This window comes from Chrysemys picta, chromosome 1, assembly GCF_011386835.1.
Source record: "Chrysemys picta bellii isolate R12L10 chromosome 1, ASM1138683v2, whole genome shotgun sequence".
In the NCBI taxonomy this organism is placed as follows: domain Eukaryota; kingdom Metazoa; phylum Chordata; order Testudines; family Emydidae; genus Chrysemys; species Chrysemys picta.
Genome location: NC_088791.1, coordinates 192045280 through 192069910, shown reverse-complemented (window position 1 = coordinate 192069910; position 24631 = coordinate 192045280). Strand labels below are relative to the sequence as shown.

General features: G+C 42.9%; 2 protein-coding genes across 5 annotated transcripts in view; one reads left to right on the top strand and one right to left on the bottom strand.

The window, feature by feature from the left end:
• The window catches only part of CLIC6 (chloride intracellular channel 6), an 85933-nt gene extending 68345 nt beyond the window's left edge, over nt 1-17588 (bottom strand). The window contains exon 1 of one of the 2 annotated variants that reach the window (XM_065590126.1): nt 17485-17588. The gene's annotated coding sequence lies outside the window, so the exon portion shown is untranslated. Of the gene's footprint in view, nt 1-17456 lie in introns of both variants that reach the window. The other variant, XM_065590124.1, reaches the window with a different exon arrangement.
• A 48-nt stretch (nt 17589-17636) lies between these two features.
• RCAN1 (regulator of calcineurin 1) overlaps nt 17637-24631 on the top strand; it is a 147641-nt gene continuing 140646 nt past the window's right edge. For all 3 annotated transcript variants that reach the window (XR_006175791.2, XM_005303330.4, XM_065590145.1), the window contains exon 1: nt 17637-18002. Coding sequence is in view for 2 of the 3 variants with exons in the window: in XM_005303330.4 (XP_005303387.2) it covers nt 17790-18002 (213 nt within the window). In the remaining variant the exon portion in view is untranslated. The remainder of the gene's footprint in view (nt 18003-24631) is intronic.

Here is a 24631-nt window from a genome sequence, read left to right as displayed (position 1 = left end):
CAAATCAATGAAATCTAGCACTTGTACATAGAGCATAGAATGACAAACTATGTTTACTGAAAGACTTAGTCCTATATCTTCATGGCTTGAAGATTACTCTGCTCCTACTGCAGACCCCCTTTTTGCACTGCTATGTAACCTTCACACTCTTTATGCTCCATCTGTCTCTAAAACATGCCACCGCAAACCTAACGAAGGTTTTTTCTAATATATATTGCCGTTATGATTCAGCCATCTTGGGTTAAGAAAAGATTATTGCATCATTGTGTTCATTTTGAAAATAAATTAATACAGCAGTTAATGCATAGCCAAGAGTATGGGCAGACATCCCAATGAAAGACCTAACGAGGGATACTTTCAAGATCCCTTTTCAATGTGTTGTAGAATGTACATTATATCCCTACGGAGACCTGTCAGACCACACCAATTTGCTCTTGGAGTGAGATACAATATTTAATCTCAAAACTCTATTCAGATTTCTAGTGCTCATGGGAAGGCTTTCAAACTTAAATACAGCAAATTAGACACCTATTGGGTTCTGAGAGGTGCTGTGGCTGCCCAGTATCTCTGAAAATCAGGCAATATTTGGTTAGGTTCCTCAGCGTCGATTTAAGTGATTAACTTACTTAAGGATCTGTGTGAATATGTTGACCTTAGTTTGGGAAAGACTATGGCTCATAGCACTGAGTAGTACCTAATCTCACAGGTAGGCCCATTGAAGTCAACACAAGTTACTTATGTTGAATAGTACTCTATGCCAGTTGTTCTCAACCAGGGGTATGTGTATCGGGTACGGAGAGGTCTTCCAGGGGGTACAGCAACTTATCTAGATATTTGCCTAGTTTTACAACAGGCTACATAAAAAGCACTGGCAAAGTCCGTACAAACTAAAATTTCATACAGACAATGAGTTGTTTATGCTGCTCTATATACTATACACTGAAACATAAGTACAATATTTACATTCTAGTTGATTTATAATTATATGGTAAAAAGTAGAAAGTAAGCAATTTTTCAGTAATAGTGTGCTGTGACAGTTTTGTATTTTTAGTAGGGCTGTCGATTAACTCACATGATTAACTCAAATTAATCATGATTAAAAAAATTAATCACAGTTTTAATTGCACTGTTAAACAAGAGAATATCAATTGAATTTTATTAAATACTTTGGATGTTTTTCTACATTTTCATATATATTGTATTCTGTGTTTTAACTGAAATCAAAGTGTATATTATTTTTGATTATCTTTTACAGTGCAAATATTGTGAACAAAAGAAATAGTATTTTTCAATTCACCCCGTACAAGTACTGTAATGCAATCTTTGTCATGAAAGTACAACTTACAAATGTAGATGTGTTTTTTTTTTTTTTTTTTTTTTTGTAAATGACTGCACTCAAAAATAAAACAATGTAAAACTTCAGAGCCTACAAATCCACTCAGTCCTACTTCTTGTTAAACCAACTGCTAACACAAACAAGTTTGTTTACATTTACAGGAAATAATGCTGACCTCTTCTTATTTACAATGTCACTAGAAAGTGAGAACAGGTATTTGCATGGCACTTTTGTAGCCAGCACTGCAAGCTATTTACATGCCAGATATGCTAAACATCCATATGCCCCTTCATGCTTCCGCCACCATTCCAGAGGACATGCTTCCATGCTGATGACACTTGTTTTTTTTTTTTTTTAAATGCATTAATTAAATTTATGACAGAACTCCTTGGGGGAGAATTGTATGTCTCCTGCTCTGTTTTACACCCATATATTTCATGTTATAACAGTCTCGGATGATGACCCAGCATATTGTTCATTTTAACAACACTTTCACTGCAGATTTGACAAAATGCAAAGAAGGTACCAATGTGAGATTTTTAAAGATAGCTACAGCACTCGACCCAAGATTTAAGAATCCAAAGTGCCTTCCAAAAATCTGATCGGGACGAAGTATGGAGCATGCTTTCAGAAATGTTAAAAAAGCAACACTCCAATGCGGAAACTACAGAACCCGAAACACCAAAAAAGAAAAGCAACCTTCTGCTGGTGGCATCTGATGCAGATAATGAACATACATCAGTCCCCACTGCTTTAGATTGTTATCTATCAGAATCAGTCATCAGCATGGATGCATGTCCCCTAGACAGGTGGTTGAAGCATGAAGGGACATATGAATTTTTAGCACATCTGGCATATAAATATTTTGTAACACTGGCTACAATAGTGCCATGAGAATGCCTGGTCTCACTTTCAGGTGACATTGTAAACAAGAAGCACGCAGCATTATCTCCTGCAAATGTAAACAAACTTGTTTGTCTGAGCAATTTGCTGAACAAGGAGTAGGACTGAGTGGACTTGCAGGCTCTAAAATTTTACATTGTTTTACTTTTGAATGTAGTTTTTTTTATACATAATTCTACATTCATGATAAAGAGATTGCACTACAGTACTTGTATTAGGCAAATTGAAAAATACTACTTGTTTTTTTTTACAGTGCAAATACTTGTAATCAAAAATAAATATAAAGTGAGCACTGTACACTTTGTAGTTTGTGTTGTAATTGAAATCAATATATTTGAAAATGTAGACAACATCCAAAAATATTTAAATAAATGGTATTCAATTATTGTTTAACAGTGTGATTAATTATGATTAATTTTTTTTAATCGGTTGACAGCCCTAACTTTTACATATGATTTTTGTAAGCAAATAGTTTTTAAGTGAGGTGAAACTTGGGGGCATGCAAGACAAATCAGACTCCTGAAAGGGATACAGTAATCTGGAAAGGTTGAGAGCCCCTGCTCTACACCACATGCATATCACAATCTAGCCCTTTGGGATGAAAAGTGCTATATTCACAAAGTATTATTACACTTGTATTTAATCCATGTCTGCCCTTCTCCCTTCCATGTTACGGTGTTACTGGTAGGGAAAAGAGTCCCATTTAATAGCTTTAGATTACTCTAATTTTTACTTTACCACAGAGTATGTAAATTTAGATTTGCCACTCTTTGGTTGATTCTTTCAATTTTAGTCAAGTATTTAATGTGGTATTCTATCATCTTGTTATTTCATAGTATTCAGTTCAGCCAAACAAAATTAAAACAGATATCTCATTTTTCATAGAGGAGGTAACAAGGAAAAAAGGATGCCATCTGTGTTTAGTGTTCTCAGCTCCCCAGCATTAAGCTGATTAGGGGCAATCAGCTCCCTTCACAGCTGCTTAGAGGCAGTCTGCTGGGGAAGAGCTAGCTATGTGCAACAGAAGAAACATTTGTGTAAACAGAGATTGGAGGCAGACTGATGCTAACAGGAAGAAAAAGCAGTGTGTTGGGTAACTTATTTGAGGCAAACAGGTTTTGTATTCTTTATTTTTACTTTGGTTTTAATTTTCCTTGCTTACTGGTACAGTTTTAGTAAAGCAGTATAGTGTCCTCGGTGCACACAGATAGATCCTGTATGTGGAAATCCTTTCTGCATTGCTTCAAAAAATTAAAATAGACAAACATAAACAAAAAATAGTATAAGGCACCTCTAACAAGCTGGTGGTTGTCAAGGATGAGATGGAAATCTAGAACTCAAGTTCCCTCCATCTCAACTGACAAGGTAGAAAGAAATAGATGCATTTCCTTTCCAGATGCCACATGTCCCACATGCCTTTCACAAGCTCTTGATACCTCCAGCTCACCACAAAACATATACAACAGAGTTTTATTTTCAATACAAAATTCTGCAGCACATTGAAAAAATGGAAATAGAATACATTGAAAAACAGTCTAAAATCTCTACTGCTTAATGTAAAAGTAAACTAATAAAATCTCCACTAGAACTGTACTGCTTCTCTTGTCCCACATCATACTTAGAAAACCATTATTTTATTTTATTATGTGCTGCAGGAATTTCAATATTCTGCAAAGCCTGTAGTAGTAGCCATTCCTTCATCATCTCACCTCCTCCCTTATGCAAATAATGCCAGCCTCAATATTCCCTTCTGCCACCACATCCATATCCCTTCTGAAAACTCAATTGTCCTGTCTTGCATACAAGAAGTGAGGGGAAGAATGGGTACCAAACAAATACTTCTCCTCCCTGGCTCTATAGACCATGGAGGTCCATGGCTTCACAACTTGCCCTCACTCATCCCTTTCAGTGAAGGGTGTATTGTTCCCATTGATGGTAATTCACATTAAAAGTCCTCCACAAATAATAGCAACATTATTTAAACAAGCATCATGATTTGTACATGAGCTCAATAGGATTATTCACATGCTTAAGGTTAAGCAAGTACCTTGTTCTGAGGTCCAGAAGGAGGTGAGAAGCAGACCACTGGGAAGTTTCTAGGTGAAGATAAAAGGGGGAAAATAAAGCTAATGTTATGGTAGGGCTCTACAGAAGACCCACCAGATCAGGAGGAGGAAGTAGATGAGGTATTTCTAGAACAAATAACAGAAATATCCAACACACAAGACCTGGTAGTAATGGGGGAGTTTACATATCCAGATGTCTGTTGGAAAAGTAGTATGGCAAAACACACTGTCCATTAAGTTCTTGCAATGTATGAGGGGCCAACTTCTTGTTTCAGAAGGTGGAGGAAGGGGGACAGCCTTTTTAGACTTTGTTCTGACTAATAGGAATTAGTTGTGAATCTGAAGGTTGAAGGCAATTTGGGTGAAAGTGATCATGAAATGATTAGAGTTCATGATGATTCTAATGGAAGAGGGAGAAGGAGTTGGAGCAGTAGAATAAGGACAATGGACTTCAAAAAACAAATTTTAACAAACTCAGAGAATTGTTAGGTAAGGTTTAAGGGAAAAGAGTTCAGGAGAGCTGGCAGGTTCTCAGAGGCAATATTAAAGGTACAAAAGCAAATTATCCCAATGCAAAAGAAAGCTAGGAAAAATAGCAAGAGGCCAATATGGCTCCATTAGGGGCTCTTGAATGATCTGAAAATCAAAAAGGAATCCTAGGAAAAATGGAAACGGGGACAAATTGCAAAAGATGAGTACAAAAGAATAGCGCAAGCATGTGGGAACAATCAGCAAGACTAAGGCTCAAAATGACATACACATAGCAAGGGGCATAAAAAAGCAATAAAAAGAGAAAGTTGAATAAAAGTGTAGGTCCTCTCCTTGGCAGAGGACAGGTAGTAACAGAAAACATCAAGAAGGCTGAGGTGTTTCATGCCTTGCTTGCTTCAGTCTTCACAAAAAGGTAAATTGCAATCAGATACTTTTATTGATTGTGTTAACAACAAAGGTGAAGGAACACAGCCCAAAACAGAGAAAGAAAATGTTAATGAATATTTAGATATGTTAGATGCATGCAAGTCAGCAGGGCCTGATGAAATGCATACTAGGATATATAAAGAATTAGATGATGTAATCTCAGAACTGTTAGTGATTATCTTTGAGAACTCATGGAGGACAAATGAGGTCCATGAGGACTGGAGAAGGGCAAACCTTGTCCCTTGTATTTTAAAGGCCATTTTTAAAAAAGATCCTAGGGATTTCTACACCAATATACCATCTTTTGATACCTGGAAAGAGAACAAATTATTAAATGGTAAATTTGTAAGCACCTAAAGAATTAGGGGGTGATAAGGAATACCCAGCATGGATCTGACAAGAACAAATTATGCCAAACCAGCCTAATTTCCTTCTTTGACAGGGTTACTGGCCTAGTGGATGGGGGAAGTAGTAGATAAAAATATATCACTTGATTTTTAAAAAAAAAAATTAAGTAAGGCTTTTAAAACACTACCACTGAGTTTCTCATAAGCAAACTAAGGAAATGTCATCTAGATTAAATGAATATAAGGTGGGTGCAAAACTGGCTGAAAGGTTATACTCAATGAGTAGTTATCAATAGTTTGTCAAACTGTAGGGTTGTATCTAGTGGGGTCCCACAGGAGTCTGTTACTAGTCAATATTTTCATTAATGACTTGGATAATGGAGTGGAGAGTATGCTTATAAAATTTGCACAAGACACCAAGCTGGGAGGGATTGCAAACACTTTATAGGATTAGAATTCAAAATAATGATGACAAATTAGATAATTGGTCTGAAATCAATGCAAACAAATGAAAGTATTACTTTACAGAAAGAATCTGGGGGTTGTAATGGATTACAATTTGAATGAGACTCAACAATGTCATGCAGTTGCAAAAAAGACTAATATAATTCTGGGGTATATTAACAGGAGTGCCACATGTAATACATGGGACGTAATTGTCCCCCTCTACTTAGCACTGTGACTGGTGAGGTCTCAGATGGAGTGCGGTGTCTGAGTGTCACACTTTAGGAAAGATGTGGAAAAATTAGAGACTCCAGAGGAGAGCAACAAAAATGATAAAGTTTAGAAAACCTGATCTATCTTTTGGGGTTTTTTTTAAAGGACATTTTGGTTTTAAGAAAAGAAGACTGGGGGTGGGAGAAGGAACATTTTATAACAGACTTCAAATATGTTAAGGGCTAAATAAAATGAATGGTACATTCTCCATGTCCACTAAGGGCAGAGCAAAAAGTAAAAGGTTTAATTTGCAGCAAAGGAGATATTAGGTTAGATAGAAGATTTTTTTTTCGAACTATTAGGCAGTTACGCTTGGGAATAGATTTCAAACGGAGGCTGTGGAATCCCTATCGCTGGAGGTTTGCAAGAACATGTTGGACAAACGCTTGTCAGGGATGGTCTAGGTTTACTTGGCCCTACCTCAGTGCAAGTGGCTTAACTAGATGACCTCTCAAAGTCCCTTCCAGCCCTATATTTCTATGATTCTATACATCTTTGCAGGATTAGGGTCTTACTAAGTAACTGTATGATCTTAATATTGACATCTTTCTCTTTCCTCTCTTCTCCTGTCCTCTTTTTCTGTTTGAGTCTCGCCTCTTGTGTCACTCATGTTAAATTTAGAGCTTGATTTTTTTTTTTCCAGAAGCACTGAGCAATCACAACTCCACTTGAAGTCAATTTTATCTGTGGGTGCCTAGCATCTCTGAAAATCAAATCTGTAAAATGTAAGCTATTTGGGGGCAGGGAACATGCCTTTACTTCTTTTGCAAAGTGTCTGGCATAGTTCTGGGTTCTCAAAACATTTAAACAATGTACAGTAGGATTTTGTACCTATTTTTAACTATGTAAAGGTTTCCCTTCGTAAATTAGCTGACACTTACAACCATACATGTTTGCCCTAACACCCTAACTAGATGTATTCAAATATTCTAATACTCTAATACTAAACTTGGAAACAACTGGAGGTTGATTTTTAAAAAGACAAGATACTTCCCCACCCAATAATGCTGATGCTTTTTCTGACTCTCCCTTGTCACATTAGTCCTATTGACTTATATTAATAAAATTCTGGCTTACTCTAGTTCCAGTTTCTCATCTTACTGCTGCCTCCGTTTCTTGCAACAATTGCTTAAAATTTCTACTGCTCAGCATCCCCATCACTGTTCATGTATACCGTTGTTTGTTATGGTTACCTCCAAAGCTAAGATTTATGTTCTAAATTTTAGCTTAGCTCTTACAAGCTTTTATCCCTTGCAGAATTGGGTTGCTCTCTATCCCTTTCAATTTAATTTGGCTTCTGATGAAATGCTCACACCTCAGTCTCACCATCAGTATGAAAAAATCATGCTTTTTAATTTAAAGTTGTGCTATAACATCAAGTATAAAATATTACAAAAAAAATTACATGATCAGATTGGAGAGTTAGTAAGTTTCTAAATACTTGAATTACATGGGTTATATAGAAATAAGGTGCACATGCAATGAGATGTATATTAAATATTGGTCTTATGAGTTTATGGTAACTAAGAAATGAATTACTGAATATCATACATAAAAATAATTAAAAAGTTGAATAGATCACTTGTAATTCTCAATATAAATGTGTTAAAGTTGTTGAAAGTTAGCATGCATTGTGAAAGTTCTACTTAGGTGAATGCTATTTGATACGCTTATTGCTAAAATCATAGAAATAACTTTAAAAATCTTCATTTTAAAACATCCATGATTCTGCTCATCTGACATCGATGTAGAATTCCCATGAAATCCATACAGCTGACTCTTGTTAGGTTTCATTTTATTATTTTTTTAAATTCAATTCAATGAGACTTTATTGGCATAACAAGTTACACAAATGAAGCTGAAGTGTAAGAAAAAGGCAGACCATTTAGTTGTCTGTCAGAGACAGGTATGACACTCCCAGACTAGGGTACCACTCATTGTTTGAGATCTAATCCTCTATTTATCATTAATGTCCAAAACCAGTGGCAGGTTACTATGTAGCATGATGCCACCTATTTTTCCCCACAGGATCAGGCAGATGAGAACCCAACTTTAGCCTTTCTTTTAACAGCTTTTAACCTGGTCTTTGCTATTATAGTCTTATTTTATTATGCCTTTTCAAAGGTGTTTACCGATTCAATTTATTTGCTCAATAACATTTTGTAAAGATGTGCTATAAAGTAAATCAGTAACCAGAGATCATCTTATTGATTGCCCCTGAAGTCAGTGGCTTGTTTACTTCCATATCAGCTTTGCCTTTCTTTTCCTGATTTAGAAAGTAACTTGCCAATAGCATATTTTGAAAGTCAGTAAGGCATACATGCTAACCTGGTATGTTCCTGTAATGAAGAGGTATTGACATGTCACTACTAAATCTGGTATGGGATACAAAGCTGCCAGTGACATTGGTGGCTTCATGGTGCTATTCACAATACAGACTAATACAGGAAGACACATTCCATGCCCAGATCAGCATCCAATGTAATTAAAGACAAGTTGCAACAAGTGTGCATAACAAACAATAGGAGGGAACTGAGGATGAGCATAACAGTAACGTGATCAGTTACATAGGCTAGCAATACAACTTGATGGCTCTGAATCAGTTACTTAAACTTTGTATTTTAATTTCTCTTTTTGAAGACTCCTTAACCACCTGTGCTCCCTTCATGTGTTCTACTTCTTCCCACCCTTGATAAAGGGACTCTGGGCTTGCTACCTATTACTTCATTGAATTTGTATATTTCTGCCTTGTCCCCCATACAGATGACTTCCACTATACCTAATATTACTAGTCCCTTTGAAAAAAAAAATTCAGCAATTCCCACATTTCCCTCAGATGAAACAGGAAAAGAAAAGCCACCCGCTCCATGTGGAGTTGGGAGCCTACCAGGTACCCAAAGTTGTTCCTGACTTGGGGGCAGGAATAGGTCCTTGTAAGTGCTACGTGTAAGAGGAAAGAAAGTCTATTGATTATGGATTGTGTGCTGTATTGTCATGGCTGTCCAGTTATGAAGGTGCTGGGCCCTGCCCATTCCCTAACTTCCTCATACCAGGTACCCCTCTTTTCCCATGCTTTGCCCACCCAATGGTAAATCTTCCAACCCCACAGAGATCTTACAAAAGCCTGGAGATGCTCACATCACTGAAGCACCTACACCTATATAGGCGCTGCTAGGAGAGGAGAGAGTTGGGCCCATATGTAGAAAATTCTTGTTCTATGGGGGCACAATAGCGTCCATTAGAGCTGTCTGTGCCTTAATCTGGCTCTGAACCCCAGTGAGGCAGAATCAACCATGAGAAGGCAGATGGGGGTCTAAATCACTGTCACAGAAAGCTGACACCAGGGGGACAAATGGGAATTGGCATTAGACCTTTTTATATAACAAAACACTGCAAATCCTCAACTCTTCTGCATTCTACATGTGGCATATAGTTAGCTGAACAATAATCTGATGACTGAGGTATGAATTTGGTGATTTGGTTGGATGACATTTGAATCCCAAAGTAAATGAACTGATTAGTTGCAGAAAAGGGATAGTGTGCTGGTTTACTCTGAGGCCAGGTCTACACTAACCCCCTAATTCGAACTAAGGTACGGAACTTCAGCTACGTGAATAACGTAGCTGAAGTTCGAAGTACCTTAGTTCGAACTTACCTTGGTCCACACTCGGCAGGCAGGCTCCCCCGTCGACTCCACGGTACTCCCCTCGCCGAGCTGGAGTACCGCAGTCGACGGCGAGCACTTCCAGGTTCGACTTATCGCGTCCAGACTAGACGCGATAAGTCGAACCCAGAAGTTCGATCGCTCGCCGCCGAACTACCGGGTAAGTGTAGCCAAGGCCTAAGTTTAAAATCTGAATGACATTAAAAGAGGAATAACGACAGACTCAATACACATAGATAACATGTTACACTGTACCATTTACCTGTGTACATTCACTGGGTCCCATGATCTGATTTCACAAAAAAATCACTGAATACACTTAATGAGAAGTAAGAAGCATAGGTATATTAGGTTTGTTTGTTTTTGCACATGTTAACATAGCCAGTCAATCTGCATTTGAGAGGCAAGAACTTTTTGTGATGTCATTTGGAATAAAAACAAACCTTACAAAAGATTTCCATTTCTTTTTTTTCATCAGCCACTAGGTGGTGGTGTTTGCTATCCATACTGTACTTAAAACAGAAAAAAATTGTAAGTCACTTGTTACTGAATGTGACATATTTTATGATAGAAAAGGAACCTGTACCATTGATCATCTTATTTTCTCTTAGATGTATCTTCTTCTAGAGATGCACAAAACCCCAGATCTGAACTTTGTGGCTCAGGGGTCTCTCTCTATTTTCCCCTCTGAGTTTTACCAGATTCTCTCAGCCCACCCATAGGTTGGTGTTCGTTGCATATTTAACAATAAAGAGGAAGAATGGTCTTGTGATTAAAGGCATGGGACTGGGATTCAGGTGATTTGGGTTCAATTTTCAATTTTGCTGCAGACGTTCAATATGATGTAGGGGCAAGTCACTTAATCTCTGCCTCAGAGCCCTATTTGTAAAACAGGAATAATGCTTCCTTTTTGTCTTTTATATATATATATATATATATATATATATATATATATAGAGAGAGAGAGAGAGAGAGAGAGACTGTATGTTTCTGCCCCACAGACCTCTCTCTTACCCTGTATTTGTATGCCTAGCACCATGAGGCCCTGATCTCAGCTAGACCTGTAGGTACTACTGTAATACAAAAACAATAAATAATATGGTTGCTTTGTAGGAATCTGGAATTTGAGTTACAGTTACCAAACAGTGGGCACTCAGAATGAGGAGTGCAGTAGAAGACTAAGTATCTTATAATATAATACATAATAAGCAAGATGACAGGATTCATGCCCCAGTATGATAAATGTACAAATGTTATGATAATACATGATTTCAGTCTAAGCATTATGAAGCTCTTTACTAGTGAAAGGAAAAAACATTCTTATTGAGGAAAATGCCCTGTTCATTTGTATAAAAGGAAATTATGATTTGAATTAAATTCTAATATAGTTACAGAAGAGGCATTTTTAGATTTAAGAAATATGCTTGCCTTGCTAAATCTCAAATCAGATTCCACTGTTCTTGGCAGGTGAAATTGCCCCTGTGCAAAGGCCTAGGACTTAAGTAGTGCATAGATTTTTTGTACAAGTTGTCTGCACTGAGATGAATTTCACAATTTGTCAAGAACTAACTCTGACTTGACTGGTTGAGCAGCTATGCAGGCCTACTGGAGAACCAAGAGGGAAAGTGAGAGAGAGAAAAATGGAGTTAGCTGTTTAGAGGTTGGAGCAATTTTGCATTTGAAAGCAAATCATATCAACTTTGGCTTTTTAAAAATTCTGATAATACATACTGCTTGCTGGAGTCTGTTAAAACTGGTGGAAACGTATGTCCAGACTGGATGAAAGTACAGCACATGACCACATGGATACTAGTAAAAATATGATGTATCTAGGATGTGAGTTATCTCCAAGAGGAAGATGATTTAAAAACTGGCTTTTTTCCTGGAAAGAAGACTGAGTATGACTAAATTTACCTTTTTAAATGGCAAGAAATTACCACACTCTGTTTTCACTATAATCTTCTTTACCTTCTTGCTGAATATATTGCAATAGAAAGAAGTTGGAATTAATTTAAAACCAGTAACTTATCAGTTTCAAACACAGTACTATGTTCCACTGTAGTCTATTGACATGTAGATCGTTTTGAAAAAAGACCAACAGTACTGCCTCAGGATGCAGTAGCTGAGATAAGTCAAGCAGTGGGGCTGTTGTTCTTGCCATAAACCTTACAAAATGCTGATCATTAGTGGCATGTGAATGCTATAGTAGTTTTTCAGAAGTTCATTACTCTGGTATAAACATTGGCTCCATGCTGCATTTTGGAAGACTAGATTTGCCTACCATAGCAACAACATATTTTAAATTATGGTTTCACTGTTCACCATACCATGATTAATAAATTAATAAAAAAAATTTTTTTTTAAAGAACTGCGCCATAATAGTCTACATTAACTTAGGCTTTAGCCTGGTTATGACACCCGGTGGTATATTTTACATAGGTAGTTAGAGACTTTAATGTACATTAACAAAAAAGTATATTTCTGTAGTCAGGAGTTAAGGAGAATGATCAAATAACTGAACTCCAGAAGTCTGAATTGAAATAAAATATGAGTTTAGTTTGGGAACAGGTGATGTATTGACTTGTGTGTATATACCAATAACCTCTACGCAATGGAATGTTTGATGCACTATGGCGCCTTGATCCACAGGACCAAATTGTCTCCTTATTCATGTCTCTGGGAATTTTGCCTACTTTAAGACTATAAAGAGCCACTATTCCCTACTGGAGCTAGTTATGAAGGAAGTTGAGGTACTTTGCCAAAATAAGAGCCCCATCTCATCTAATTCATTATAAGAAAGTAGGTATGTTCAGTTAATGGCCAGGTATTCAGGATTAGAGGGGTCCCTGAAGTGAGAGACCAGTCTAATGTCTTTGGACTATTAAACTGTTCTTCCACTTTTTATTTTTATTTAAAAAAACCTTCTCTCCCCTTACCTGTCATATGCAGGTGTAGAAAATTAGATGGATTTATTAACGTACTTCTTCTATCTTGTACACAACATTAAACTTGTGCTGGGGTAAGTTGCTCAGACTATGTAGTTGGACACCCATGCAAATTTTGTGAAGAGGTGCTTTTAAAACTCCTTGTCTTTGGCAGCTCCCCTGGAAATTGATCCCACTTAAATATCTGTAAAATCTATTTGTTTACTTAGGTTAAACACATTTCTCAACTAACCAGCTAATCTATGGGAGATGCTAATCACTCAGGTCCATTCCTACAGGCCAGAGGAGCAGTAAAGCACCTGAATTCTCCTACCTATAAGGAGCTGTTTTCTCTTCAATAGGAATGTCTTAAACTAGCAGCTGTATGTTTGCACACGGAAAACTGTGTGTATTTGGAGAGAGATATGTAACACATAGCTGAGATTTTTTTTAAATTATTTTGATAAAAAGACTTGAATTCCAAGCAGAGTCCAGATGATGAGGGGGAGAGAGGAGAGCATAAATAGTGCTCTAGTTTGGCTCCATTTTAGGGACATTGATGTTTACATGCTTGGGACTTTGTAAGGAAGGGACAGGAAAGAAGTGAAGGAGATGTAAAGATACTGATGCAGATCCTCTGCTATTACATTGCTTCACTTGGTATAGCTGCATATCATCGTGCATATCAAAACGATCCATCCTCGGCGGCAAAGAAGACCGCCTTTATTCGCAGAACAGTACAGAACCGATTGCGCAAAATGCGGGACTTGTGGCTGAGCGCCAAAGCAGATGAAATACAGGCATATGCGGACAGGAATGACTATAGGCAGTTTTATGAAGCCCTTAACACACTCTATGGTCCACAGTCTTCTGGGAGCTTTCCCCTCCTGAATTCTGATGGTACTGTGCTCCTTACAGAGAAGACGCAGATTCTCCAGAGATGGGCTGAACACTTTGAAGCAATTCTCAATCCCCCTCGGTCATCAATGATGAGGCCATTGACAAGATGCCCCAGTTTGCAGTCAATGACTCCATGGATGCTTCACCAAGAGGACAAAGTGAAGAAAGCTATCAGTCAGCTGTCAAGTGGCAAAGCCCTAGGGTCAGATGCCATACCAGCAGAGGTGTACAGAGTCGGTGGACCCGTGCTGTTACGGAAACTCACTGAGCTGTTTCAGTCCTTCTGGAAGCAGGGAACCATTCCACAAGAATTTAGAGATGCGTCCATCTTGCACCTCTATAAGAGGAAGGGCAATCGCCAGGTATGCGACAATCACCGTGGAATCTCGCTGCTTTCTACAGCGGGGAAAGTTCTTGCACGGGTTCTGTTGAACCGATTGATCACTCACCTGGAGAAGGGCTTACTGCCAGAATCACAGTGTGGCTTCCGCTAGGGACGTGGGACTATTGACATGATCTTCGCTGTGCGTCAGCTACAGGAGAAATGTCAAGAGCAGAATCGTGAACTCTACACAACTTTTGTGGACCTCACGAAAGCATTTGACTCTGTCAGTCGCCAGGGCCTGTGGAGGATCATGTCGAAATTTGGCTGTCCAGACAGATTTATACGAATGGTACGTCAATTTCATCACGGTATGATGGCTCGTGTCATGGATGACGGTGAAACATCTAAGGCCTTCCCAGTCACCAACTGCGTCAAGCAAGGGTGTGTTTTAGCACCCACTTTGTTCAGCATGATATTATCTGCCACTTTGACTGATGCCTTTCAACACTGCACTGAAGGAGTAGGCCTGAAGTATAGAACTGATGGGAAACTACTCAATCTGAAGCGACTACGTGCCATCACCAAGGTGAAGGAAACTGTACTTTGAGACTTTCTCTTTGCCGATGATTGTGCTCTGAATGCTAGTACAGAGCCAGAAATGCAAGCCAGTATGGACAAGTTTTCAACTGCATGCAATAACTTCGGTCTCACTATTAACATCAAGACGACTGAGGTCATGCACCAGCCAGCTCCCCACACTCCGTACTCAGAACCGTCCATCACTGTAAATGGACAGAGACTTCAGATAGTGGACCACTTCACGTACCTGGGCAGTACCCTTTCCCGAGCAGTGTCAATCGATGATGAAGTAAACTGCAGAATTGCTAAAGCCAGCTCTGCATTTGGCCGATTGCGCTTCAATGTTTGGGAACGTTGAGGGATCAGCCTACCAACAAAGCTGAAGGTCTACCGATCAGTGGTGCCTCCAACTCTGCTGTACGCCTGCGTGACATGGACTGTCTATCGGAGTCATGCACGAAGACTCAATCACTTCCACATTTCCTGTCTGCGAAAGCTTCTAAAAATCAGATGGCAGGACAAAGTGCCCGATACTGATGTCCTTACTAGAGCCAGTCTGCCATCAATTCACACATTGCTGATGAGAGCCCAGACCAGGTGGGCCGGACATGTTGTGAGAATGTCAGATGAACGCATTCCTAAACAGCTCTTCTACAGAGAACTCACTCAGGGAAAGCGCTCCCATGGAGGACAAAAGAAGCGGTTCAAGGACACGCTGAAGACCTCTTTGAAGTCCTTCGAGATCAACACCGCCACATGAGAAACCTTTGCACTGAACTGTTCAGCATGGCACAGCCTCATTCACACAGGCAGTAGTACCTCTGAGGCGAGGCGTATTGCTGAGGCTGAAAAAAAGCGTGAGCTGCGCAAGTCCAGAGCTGCTCGTACATCATCGACAATGCCATTACATGTCTGCCCGACGTGTGACAGGACGTTCCACGCCCGAATCGGACTGATCAGTCATCTTCGAACGCACAAAGCCCGGTCATCGAAAGAATGAGTTGTTGAGGTCTTCATCGATAACGATGGACGAACATCATAGCTGAGGTTGGAGGGAAAGAACATAAGGCTGACTTTAAATCATATTTACACTCCCCCCTACAACAGCTATTTAAATCCAAAATATCATTAAACAAATATCAAGCAAAGAGTTTGTCTTAGAAATAAGGTATCACAAATATAAGTTCATGAATAAGATTAGCTGTATAATTCCTCCAGCACAAGAAGTTGCACCTGCGCACGTAATGTTGTTACATGCCTTGATTTTCAGACTTATTTTTGACTTTGTTCTGCACAGAAAAAAAAAACAACTAAACTTAATGTGGGTCAGAAGTCTTGTGTAGCTGATCATAAATCACCTGGCCCCTTTGTTCGTGCAACACGTATCCTTTATGTGGTGTCTAATATCCTCCCCCCGCTCCCCATTAGGTTTGTCTATAAGAAGGAGAAATGTACTTCAATGACAGGAAAAGGTTGATATGCTGCAGTATACATAAGAACAGAAGAGCTGCCATACTGCTTCAGACCATGGTCTAGCTAACCCACTCTCCTGTCTAACAGTTGTGCACCGCAGAGCTCCTGCGGGAGTGTACAGAAAAGAGCCCTTATGGAGTAATCCACCCCTGTCTTCCAGCCCCAGCTTCTTGTAGGGAGAGGTTTCAGGTAGTGCAGCCCATGTTTGGGGCAATCTTGGCTAACAGCCAAGGCTGGACCTATGTTCCATGAACTTATCCAGTTTTTTTTTTAAACTGGTTGTACTTTTGGCCTCAACCAGTGCATGCATGGTAATGAGTTCCACAGGTTCCTTGTGCAGTGTGTGGAAAGTGTACTTCCTCTTCTTTGTACTAAACTTGCTGCCTAATTAATTACAGGGGCGGAGCCCTGTCTTGTGTATTGTGGGAGAAGGTAACTGTATGACTGCACCACCACAATGGCGTGCTGGCCTTTACAAATCAGCCCATTTCACAGCTGTTAAGCCTTTGAAGGGGTTGCCTGCTGAGGGTGAGCATGCCCCCACAGGTGGGGCAATGTCTTTCCCCCGTTTCCCACTGATAAACTTAGCTAGCAGACCAGTCCAGGGGGTGATTTTTTTGGGGGGGGTGGGTAAGATCTGGCTCCCTGGCTAGGGGGATCCACGATCATGCCCCTGAGGCAGGGGTGGGCAAACTATGGCCTGCAGGCTGGCTCCGGTACCTGGGGGAGGGGGGCAGAGGTCTCCGTGTGCTGCCCTCACCTCCAGCCACTGCCCCTCTGCAGCTCCCATTGGCTGGGAACAGGGAACCGCGGCCAATGGGAGCTGCGGGGGAGGTACCCACAGGTGAGGGCAGCACCCAGAGCCCTCTGCCCACTTCTCCCCCCCCCACAGGGACTGCAGGAACGAGGTGCTGGCTGCTTCTGGGAGCAGTGTGGGGCCAGGGCAGGCAGGAAGCCTGCCTTGGCGCACGCTGCTGCCACCCTGGACCTGCTCCAGGAAAGCCGGGCCAGACTCTGCACCCTGAGCCCCTCCTGCACCCCAACCCCCTAAGCCCCCTGCTGTACCCCAACCCCCTGCCCTGAGCCCCCTGCTACACCCCACACCACTTCTGCACCCCAACCTCCTTCCCTGAGCCCCCTCATACACTCCACATCCGTCCTCTGCCCCAACCCTTTACCTTGAGCCCCTTCCTGCACACCGTACCCCCTCCCACACCCAAACACCCTGCCCCAGCCCTACATTCAGGGCCCTGCATGCAATTTCCCCACCCAGATGTGGCCCTCGGGCCAAAAAGTTTACCCACCCCTGCCCTGAGGGCTGCTGGCCCTTACTGGGATCCTGATGCCCCAGCGAGGTTCCATGTGCAGCGCAGCAGGAGACGCCGGGTGCCCGTTACTGGGCTGGGCGAGAAGCGGGGCCGCTGCCCTCACCCAAGATGGCGGCCGGGGCTGACGCGGGCGGGTCGGTCACCTGTTGAGGTGGAGGCAGCGCGGCACCTCATTGGCTCCGGCTGCCCCGGGCCGCGGTGCCTGCGCGGCGGGGAAGGGGTTAACGCCGGGGCCGCGGGCGGCGCCACCCGAGGAGGAGCCAGCAGCGCCGCCCGGCTGGGCCGGGACAGGGGCTCCGCGACCGCCCCATGGAGAGCGGGGGCGCTGGCTGCAGCCGCTTGCCCGGCCCGGCAGGCAGCGAGCGGGAGCCGCAGCCCGGGGAGGAGGCGCCGCCGCCGGAGGCCGAGTCCGACTGGAGCTTTATCGACTGCGAGATGGAGGCGGTGGCGCTGCAGGACCTGCCCACCGCCACCATCGCCTGCAACCTGGACCCGCGCCTCTTCCAGGACAGCCTGTGCCGGGTGAGCGCGGGCCGGGGGCCGCTGGGCGGGCGGGCCGGGGGCCGCTGGGCGCTGCAGCGAGTCCGGCCGCCGCCCCGGTCACTTTGTGGCCTTTCCCTTCCCTGCCGTCGGGGTGGCGGCGGCTGCCGGGGCTCGGAGCCGGGCGCTAGGCGCCGCACAGGGTCCCCGCTAGCCGGGCTGTCAGAGGGAGAGCTCGCCGCGGCTGCAGCGCCCCGCCCCGGGGAGACCCGGACAGAAGCTGGCCGAGCCCCGGAGGTGCCCCTCGCTCCCTGCCTGCCAGACCGCTTGTGCTTGGACACCGGCAGGGGGCTGCAGCACAGCGGGGGGCGGCCTGAGCCTGCTGCTCTTGTGGCGCCTCGCTGGCGGGCTGGGGCTCATCGGGCATGGGGCGGTTGGGCGGCCGTTGGGAAGACCGTTGGTGAGGAACCGGTCAGCCGGCGGGGGCCGGGCGTCTGGCTGGAGCGTGACGGCCGCTGGCCGATTGGGAGCCCTTGGCGCCCAGTAGATAAAGCATTTGCAGCACTTGCCTGACTCCGGGCCCCCAGCCAAGCGCTGTTTGAGAGCAAAGGCGGGTGGCCCCCTGGGGGAGAGCCTTCCACAGACTTCCTGTTCGTTTGTTGCAACTCACTTGCATTAAACAAATGGCAGTTGTTGGTTGTGACCAGTGATAGGTTATATTTTAACCTATGCGACCTTAAGAGGAATAATTCTGACATTTGAACAAACGTATGAAGATAATGATTTTGATTTTTTTTTAAATAGTTACTTCTATGAGTGAAGATAGCGTGTGCTTAGGTGTCTTCAGGTTTGAGACGAGGGTCCCTAACCTGAGGATTTAGTTCTAAAGAAATAATTACAAGCAGACATTGACATCTTAATATACTAAGCTCAGACCCTGCAAATACTCAGGGGTTGTTTACACTTAAAATTCTGCAGTGGTGCTGCTGTAGCAGTGAAGGCGAGACCTGCTCAGGTGGGAGGGCTCCTCCTGTTGGTCTAGATACTCCACCTCCCCAAGAAGTGGTAGCTTTGTCCATGGGAGAAGCGCTCCAGTCAACATAGCACTGTCTACACTAGGAGTTAGGTCGGTATAACTCTGCTGCTTGGGCACGTGGATTTTCTATCCCCCTGAGCGACGCAGTTCTACCACCATAAATTTCTAGCATAGACTGAGCCTTACAGGCTTTACTTCACTTGTTTGAGTAGTCTCTTTGAAGTTGATGGGACTACTTACACAAGTAAACTTAAGCGAGTGAGTACATGTTTGCAGGATCAGGGCCTTCTGTTGTAAACCGATCTCTTTGCCTATGTTACTAGTAATGCTTGGATTATTAAAAGTGTAGAAAAAGATGGAAATCAGTTGTTTCATTTCACTTTTACAATCTTATTACTTGCAATGTCTACCTTTCAAACACTGCAAGGGATTGTTTAGTTTTTAAATCAACTGTTTTTGCTGGATTTAAAACTCGGGGAAATATTTGTACTGGTTTTTAGCTTTTGCAAAAGCATGTTTTCATAATATTCAGATTTAGGGGCCAAATATGACAGTGTCTTTTTTTTTTTTTTTTTTTAAGTACAGCTACTGGTTGTCATGGCAGTAGACCAGTAGTAAGTCTCTGAGCTCCCAGATAATTACAGTTCATTAAAGATGAGAGACTACATTTTTAAAAACTGGCAACAGTATTAACTGCTGATTTCAATGTTTATGTTTAAGGTTGTATTCACTTTAAAAGACTATGTAGTTAAATAAAGTTTTAACTTTTCATGCATCTCTTAGGGCCTAGTATCCTGTTAATGTGTGTCACTGCCACTGATAAGTTATGCATGTATCAGAGGAAAAATAGACTTCTTAGTGTAATACTCTTTTCAAGACTTAGGAAAACTAAGCGCTGTAGGCATGTTGCCAGCCTGTATTATAAGTGTTATGTAGATGAACATGAGATTTAAATATGAGAATGAAGACTAGGTTTCAATCTTGCCTATACAGGGACCAGTAGCCATTAAAAACATCTGGAATTTACTATCTTAGTTAATGCAATAATAGAGAGGATGAAGAGAACACTTTTTTTTCCCTATTGAAGTACAATTTTTATAGTGCAAAATGTCGGATTGTGAGGGAGCATTAAATTTAAGAAACACATTTTAATGTAGCGTGTCAACCAAACAATGCCTTATAAAATGGTATGAATGTTACACAATGCCCCTGAAGAAAGAAATGAAGAACTTCACTCACTTTTAGGCCATGTCTACCCTACAAACTTATATTGACTCAAGTTACATCAGCATATCGCTGCTACTGCTAAGACATAGCTTGTGTGTGTGCATACTTGACTCCTTGTGGCAGCGGTGTGTGTACTCACAGTAATGCCAGTAATGCTTGTATCGGTGCAGTGTGTGATGCACCAGAGGTAGGTATCCCACTGTGCAACTCACCACCATCCAGCACACTGTATTTTGAGAACTTCTGGCACTGTGTGAGGGGGCCAAAACTAGTCAAGCAGGGGTGTCTGGGAGCATGGGGTCAACTTCTTATTTGCAACTGTCTCCATCTCATGGTGTTATCTGTATCCCATAATTTTCATGCTTTTTTTTTCCCCTTCAAAATCCCACAAACCTGCGTGACCCTCCTCGCTGTCTGACATCATAGAGCTTGCAAAGCTCTGCACTATTGGGAGCATTACAAGCACAGAGTGCATAATCTTGGAATATTTGGAGAGCTTCAAAAAGAACCAAATGAGCGGGGAACTTGATTGTTCCTTGGAGGATGAATTGCTGTGGGACGTAGCAAGAACCAATTCAAGGTTGGAGGTGGTGTTCATGGAACAGCTGCATATGGTGGCGTGGCACTTCTGAGCCTGAGAAACAAGCACCGACTGGTGGGATCGCATTGTAATGCAGATTTGGGGTGAGAAGTAGTGGCTGCAGAACTTTCAGATATGCAAAGCCACATTCCTGGATCTGTGCAGTAAGCTCACCTCCAGTGCAGGGACATTCAAATGTCCTCCAGTGTATGGATGCCAAAAAGAACCGCACTGACAGCGGAGAAGTGAATGGTAATCACATTGTGGAAACTTGCAATGCCAGATTGCTACCAGTCAGTTGGGACTCAATTTGTAGTCCAGAAATCCACCGGGGAGGCCTTTGTGATGCAAGCATGCAGGGTCATTAATTGCCTCCTGTTACGCAGGACTGTGCCTCTCAGCAATGTACTAGACATAGTGGATGGATTTGCAGCAGTGGGGTGCCTGAGCTGCGATGGAGTGCAAGATGGCACGCATATCCCTATTTTGGCACTGGACCACCTTGCCATTGAGTACATCCACAGAAAGGGCTACTTTTCTATGGTTATGTAAGCATTGGTAGATCACCAGGGATGCTTCACTGACCTCAGTGTGGGCTGGTCAGAATGGGAGTGCATGATGCTCGCATCTTTATAAATACAGGACTCTTCAGAAAGCTGCAAGCAGGGACTTTCTTTCTCAATTGGTGGATTAATAGTAATTTTGGGTGATCCAGCCTACCCCTTGCTCATGAAGCTGTACACCAGCTACCTTGACAGCACCAAGGAATGATTCAGTTGTGACGAAGTGTGGCATTTTCTTAAGGTTTTGAATGAATACTCTGTGCCTCAGTTTCCCCTATGTGTTGCACGATTAACTACGTGGTGAGACGGTGTTTGATCTTTGCAGAGACTCCTAGAGGAGCAGGTGTGATTGTCTAGCTGCCTGGGCCCAGACAATGGCTAGACATTTTTTAACTTAGAAACTGATGGCTGGGGGGGCCCATCCTCTGCAAGAAGCCAGACGGCTGCGATGAGTTGAAGAACAAAGGGGTAGAGGCCAGGTGACCAGTTTTTCCTGGGAAACACAACAAAGGACAGAGGAGGGGCAAATGGGCGTGACTGAGTGTGGCTGCTGGAAACAGGACAGTCTCCCGTTTGTGGCTTTTGGGGAGGCAACCCAGGCTTGGGTCCCAACCAAGATGCACTTTGCTGGGACTCCCTGCTTTCTGTGCTAACAAAGAACTTTTACACTGTGTTCCAGACAACTAATAAACCCTTCTCTTTTACAATTCTGTCTGAGAGTTACTACTGATTGCCGAAGTTGGGGGTGCATGGCCCCTTTGGGTGTATAAAGCTTCCCCAGGTGTCCCGTTCAGGTGACCCTACTGTGGGGAGCTCATGGTGTGGAACAGGGGTGCTGAAAGCTCTGAGGTCAGTCCCTGGTGGTGCTAAAGCTGAGGAGGTTTTCCCTAGTGAGTGTGCACCCTGAGGAAGTGCCACACTGAAGAGGGTCCTGCCTAAGACTAATTCAGAGCTGTTCTGGAGCACTGAGTCTGTGTGCCCATGACATCAACTACTGGCTCAGCAGGTGCAGAATGACAGTTGAATGTGCTTTTGGTCATTTGAAGGGATGTCAGCATAGCTTACTCACAAAATTGGACCTTAGTGAGAAAAATAACCCAATGGTTACAGCTCCCTGCTGTGTCCTGCATAATATCTGTGAAGATCATTTTAACTGTGAACCTGAATAGAGTGCTCTACCTGGCCCTGCTCTTTTGTGGCCTGATGGAAATTGTGTGGTGATTACTGTATATGCAGGAATATAACACTTTCAATGCATCTATTTAATTTTGTTTGTGAATGATCGTATGGGTGTGACACTGTGCAGTAACAGGTAATTGGTTGCTTTCAGAACTGCTGAGCACTCAGCTGCATATGTTGTGAACTAATAAAATGAATTATGTTCAAAAGAACAGAAATTTATTCTGTAAAAAAAATCTGTGCAAAAAAGTACAATTTTAAAACAAATACATTTAAAACTTAACAAATTAATAGAAAAGAGCTTATGAAGGGGGAAAGAACATTCAGGTCCATTTCAGCTACCCTTACACCAGCTGTGCCTTTCACAGGTCAATGTTTGAAGTTTTGATTGGTTTTTAATGTCCTCCAGGGTGGAGTGGTAGGACTAGTGCAGTGACCCCTGATACCATATGGAATGGTGGGGGATGGGGGGATGTAGGGAGGTCCCGATATGGAGTTCTCAGTGGACTGCAGAGGGAGGTGAGCCTGGGATTATTGAACTTGCAGGTCTACCAGAGTCTGCAGCATGTGTGTTTTGCTGCCTAAGTAGCCCCATTATGTCCTGATGCATTTCCCTCTTCTATTCCTGCTGGGAGTCTTGGGCCTTTATATTCTTCACTCTCTCCTTCTCCAGGTTGTCTGCAATGTCCATCCTCCAGGCCCCGTGCTCATGGTCCCATGCAGCACTAGCTTGCAGGATCTCATTGAACATATCATCCCAAGTCCTCTTCTTTCTCCTCCTTATCTGGCTCAGGCATTCTGTGGGTGTGGAGAGGGAGACCCTGAAGGCTGCAATGGCAGTGCCTCCAGATAAAACATAGATGTACCATTGCCAGCATAATTACTACAGAAAGCGTAGTGCTGAGCTCACTCCCCTTGCTACCCCAAAATTTTAAGCACTACCCTCTCACTCTTCTCACACCTGCTTGGGATTGCTTGTGCACCGCACCAGCCATGGTGAATATGGCCCTCTGGGGCTTGGGGAAAGGAAGAGGGGAATTGCTTGGTTGCAATTGATTCTAGTAGAAGAGGGCACTGGCACTGAATACTGGCATTATTTTCCACAGGCGGTGGTGATTTTAGCTGATATCTCACTCCTCAGGGTAACAATGGCAGAAAGAGCACATCTGCTGCTGGCGTCCTGATGTTACCCGGGCCCATGTGCTGCTGAGCCCGTGTATTGCAATTGTGCTTGCTGAAGTTATCGTTGAGTGATGTGGGAAAGTGTCCTACCATGGAGGAAGAAATAAGGCAGCCCTCCATAGAAATCTTTGGCAGAGGATGGCAGAGTACTTCCATGGCAGTTTCATCAAGGTCTCTCAGGAGCATTCAAGGGACATCCCTGTATACATAAACTACCACTCACGCTGTTCTCCCCACCCCACACCCTTCCTGCCGCCTAACTCTAGAGGGGAATGAAAAGCAGATAACTCTACCTCTCTTGGTTGTACCACTACCTTTTCTAGCATGGGTAAATTAAGGAAAAGTCAAAAGATGTATTCTGTGACTTTTGGGATGCCATTCCTGTAATTGAAAGTTTATCTGTACACTTACCCGAGGTGTCTTCACCTGCATCGGGCTCACCCATGCTCGACTGGCTGGACTGCGTTGGAGTCAAAAACAGGTCCTGGTTCACTGTGTAGCTGGATTCCCCCCGTTTGCCTGTCCCGCATCCTCCTCCTCCTTCATCCACCACCTCCTCACTGTTGAGAGCAGGGGCCTATGACTCAGTCTCCTCTGAGGTATCCACTGTGCTGTGCAGGTGGTGTCTCCGCCACATATAGCATGCAGCTCTTCGTAAAAGTGACAGATCTGTCTCTTAGCACCGTGTCAATTGTTGGCCTTCTGGCATGCCTGCCTCAGCTTTCATGTGGCACTGCAGCTAGTCTATGTTGTACTCCTTCTCCTGCATTACCTGAGCAATCTTCTTCTAGATGTCAACGTTTCTTTGGATGGTTTGGACCTGTGCCTTTTCCCTGAGGCCCATGAGATCCAATATCGCCTGTCTACTTTAGGCAGGCGCACATCTGAAGTGCATAACCAGCAT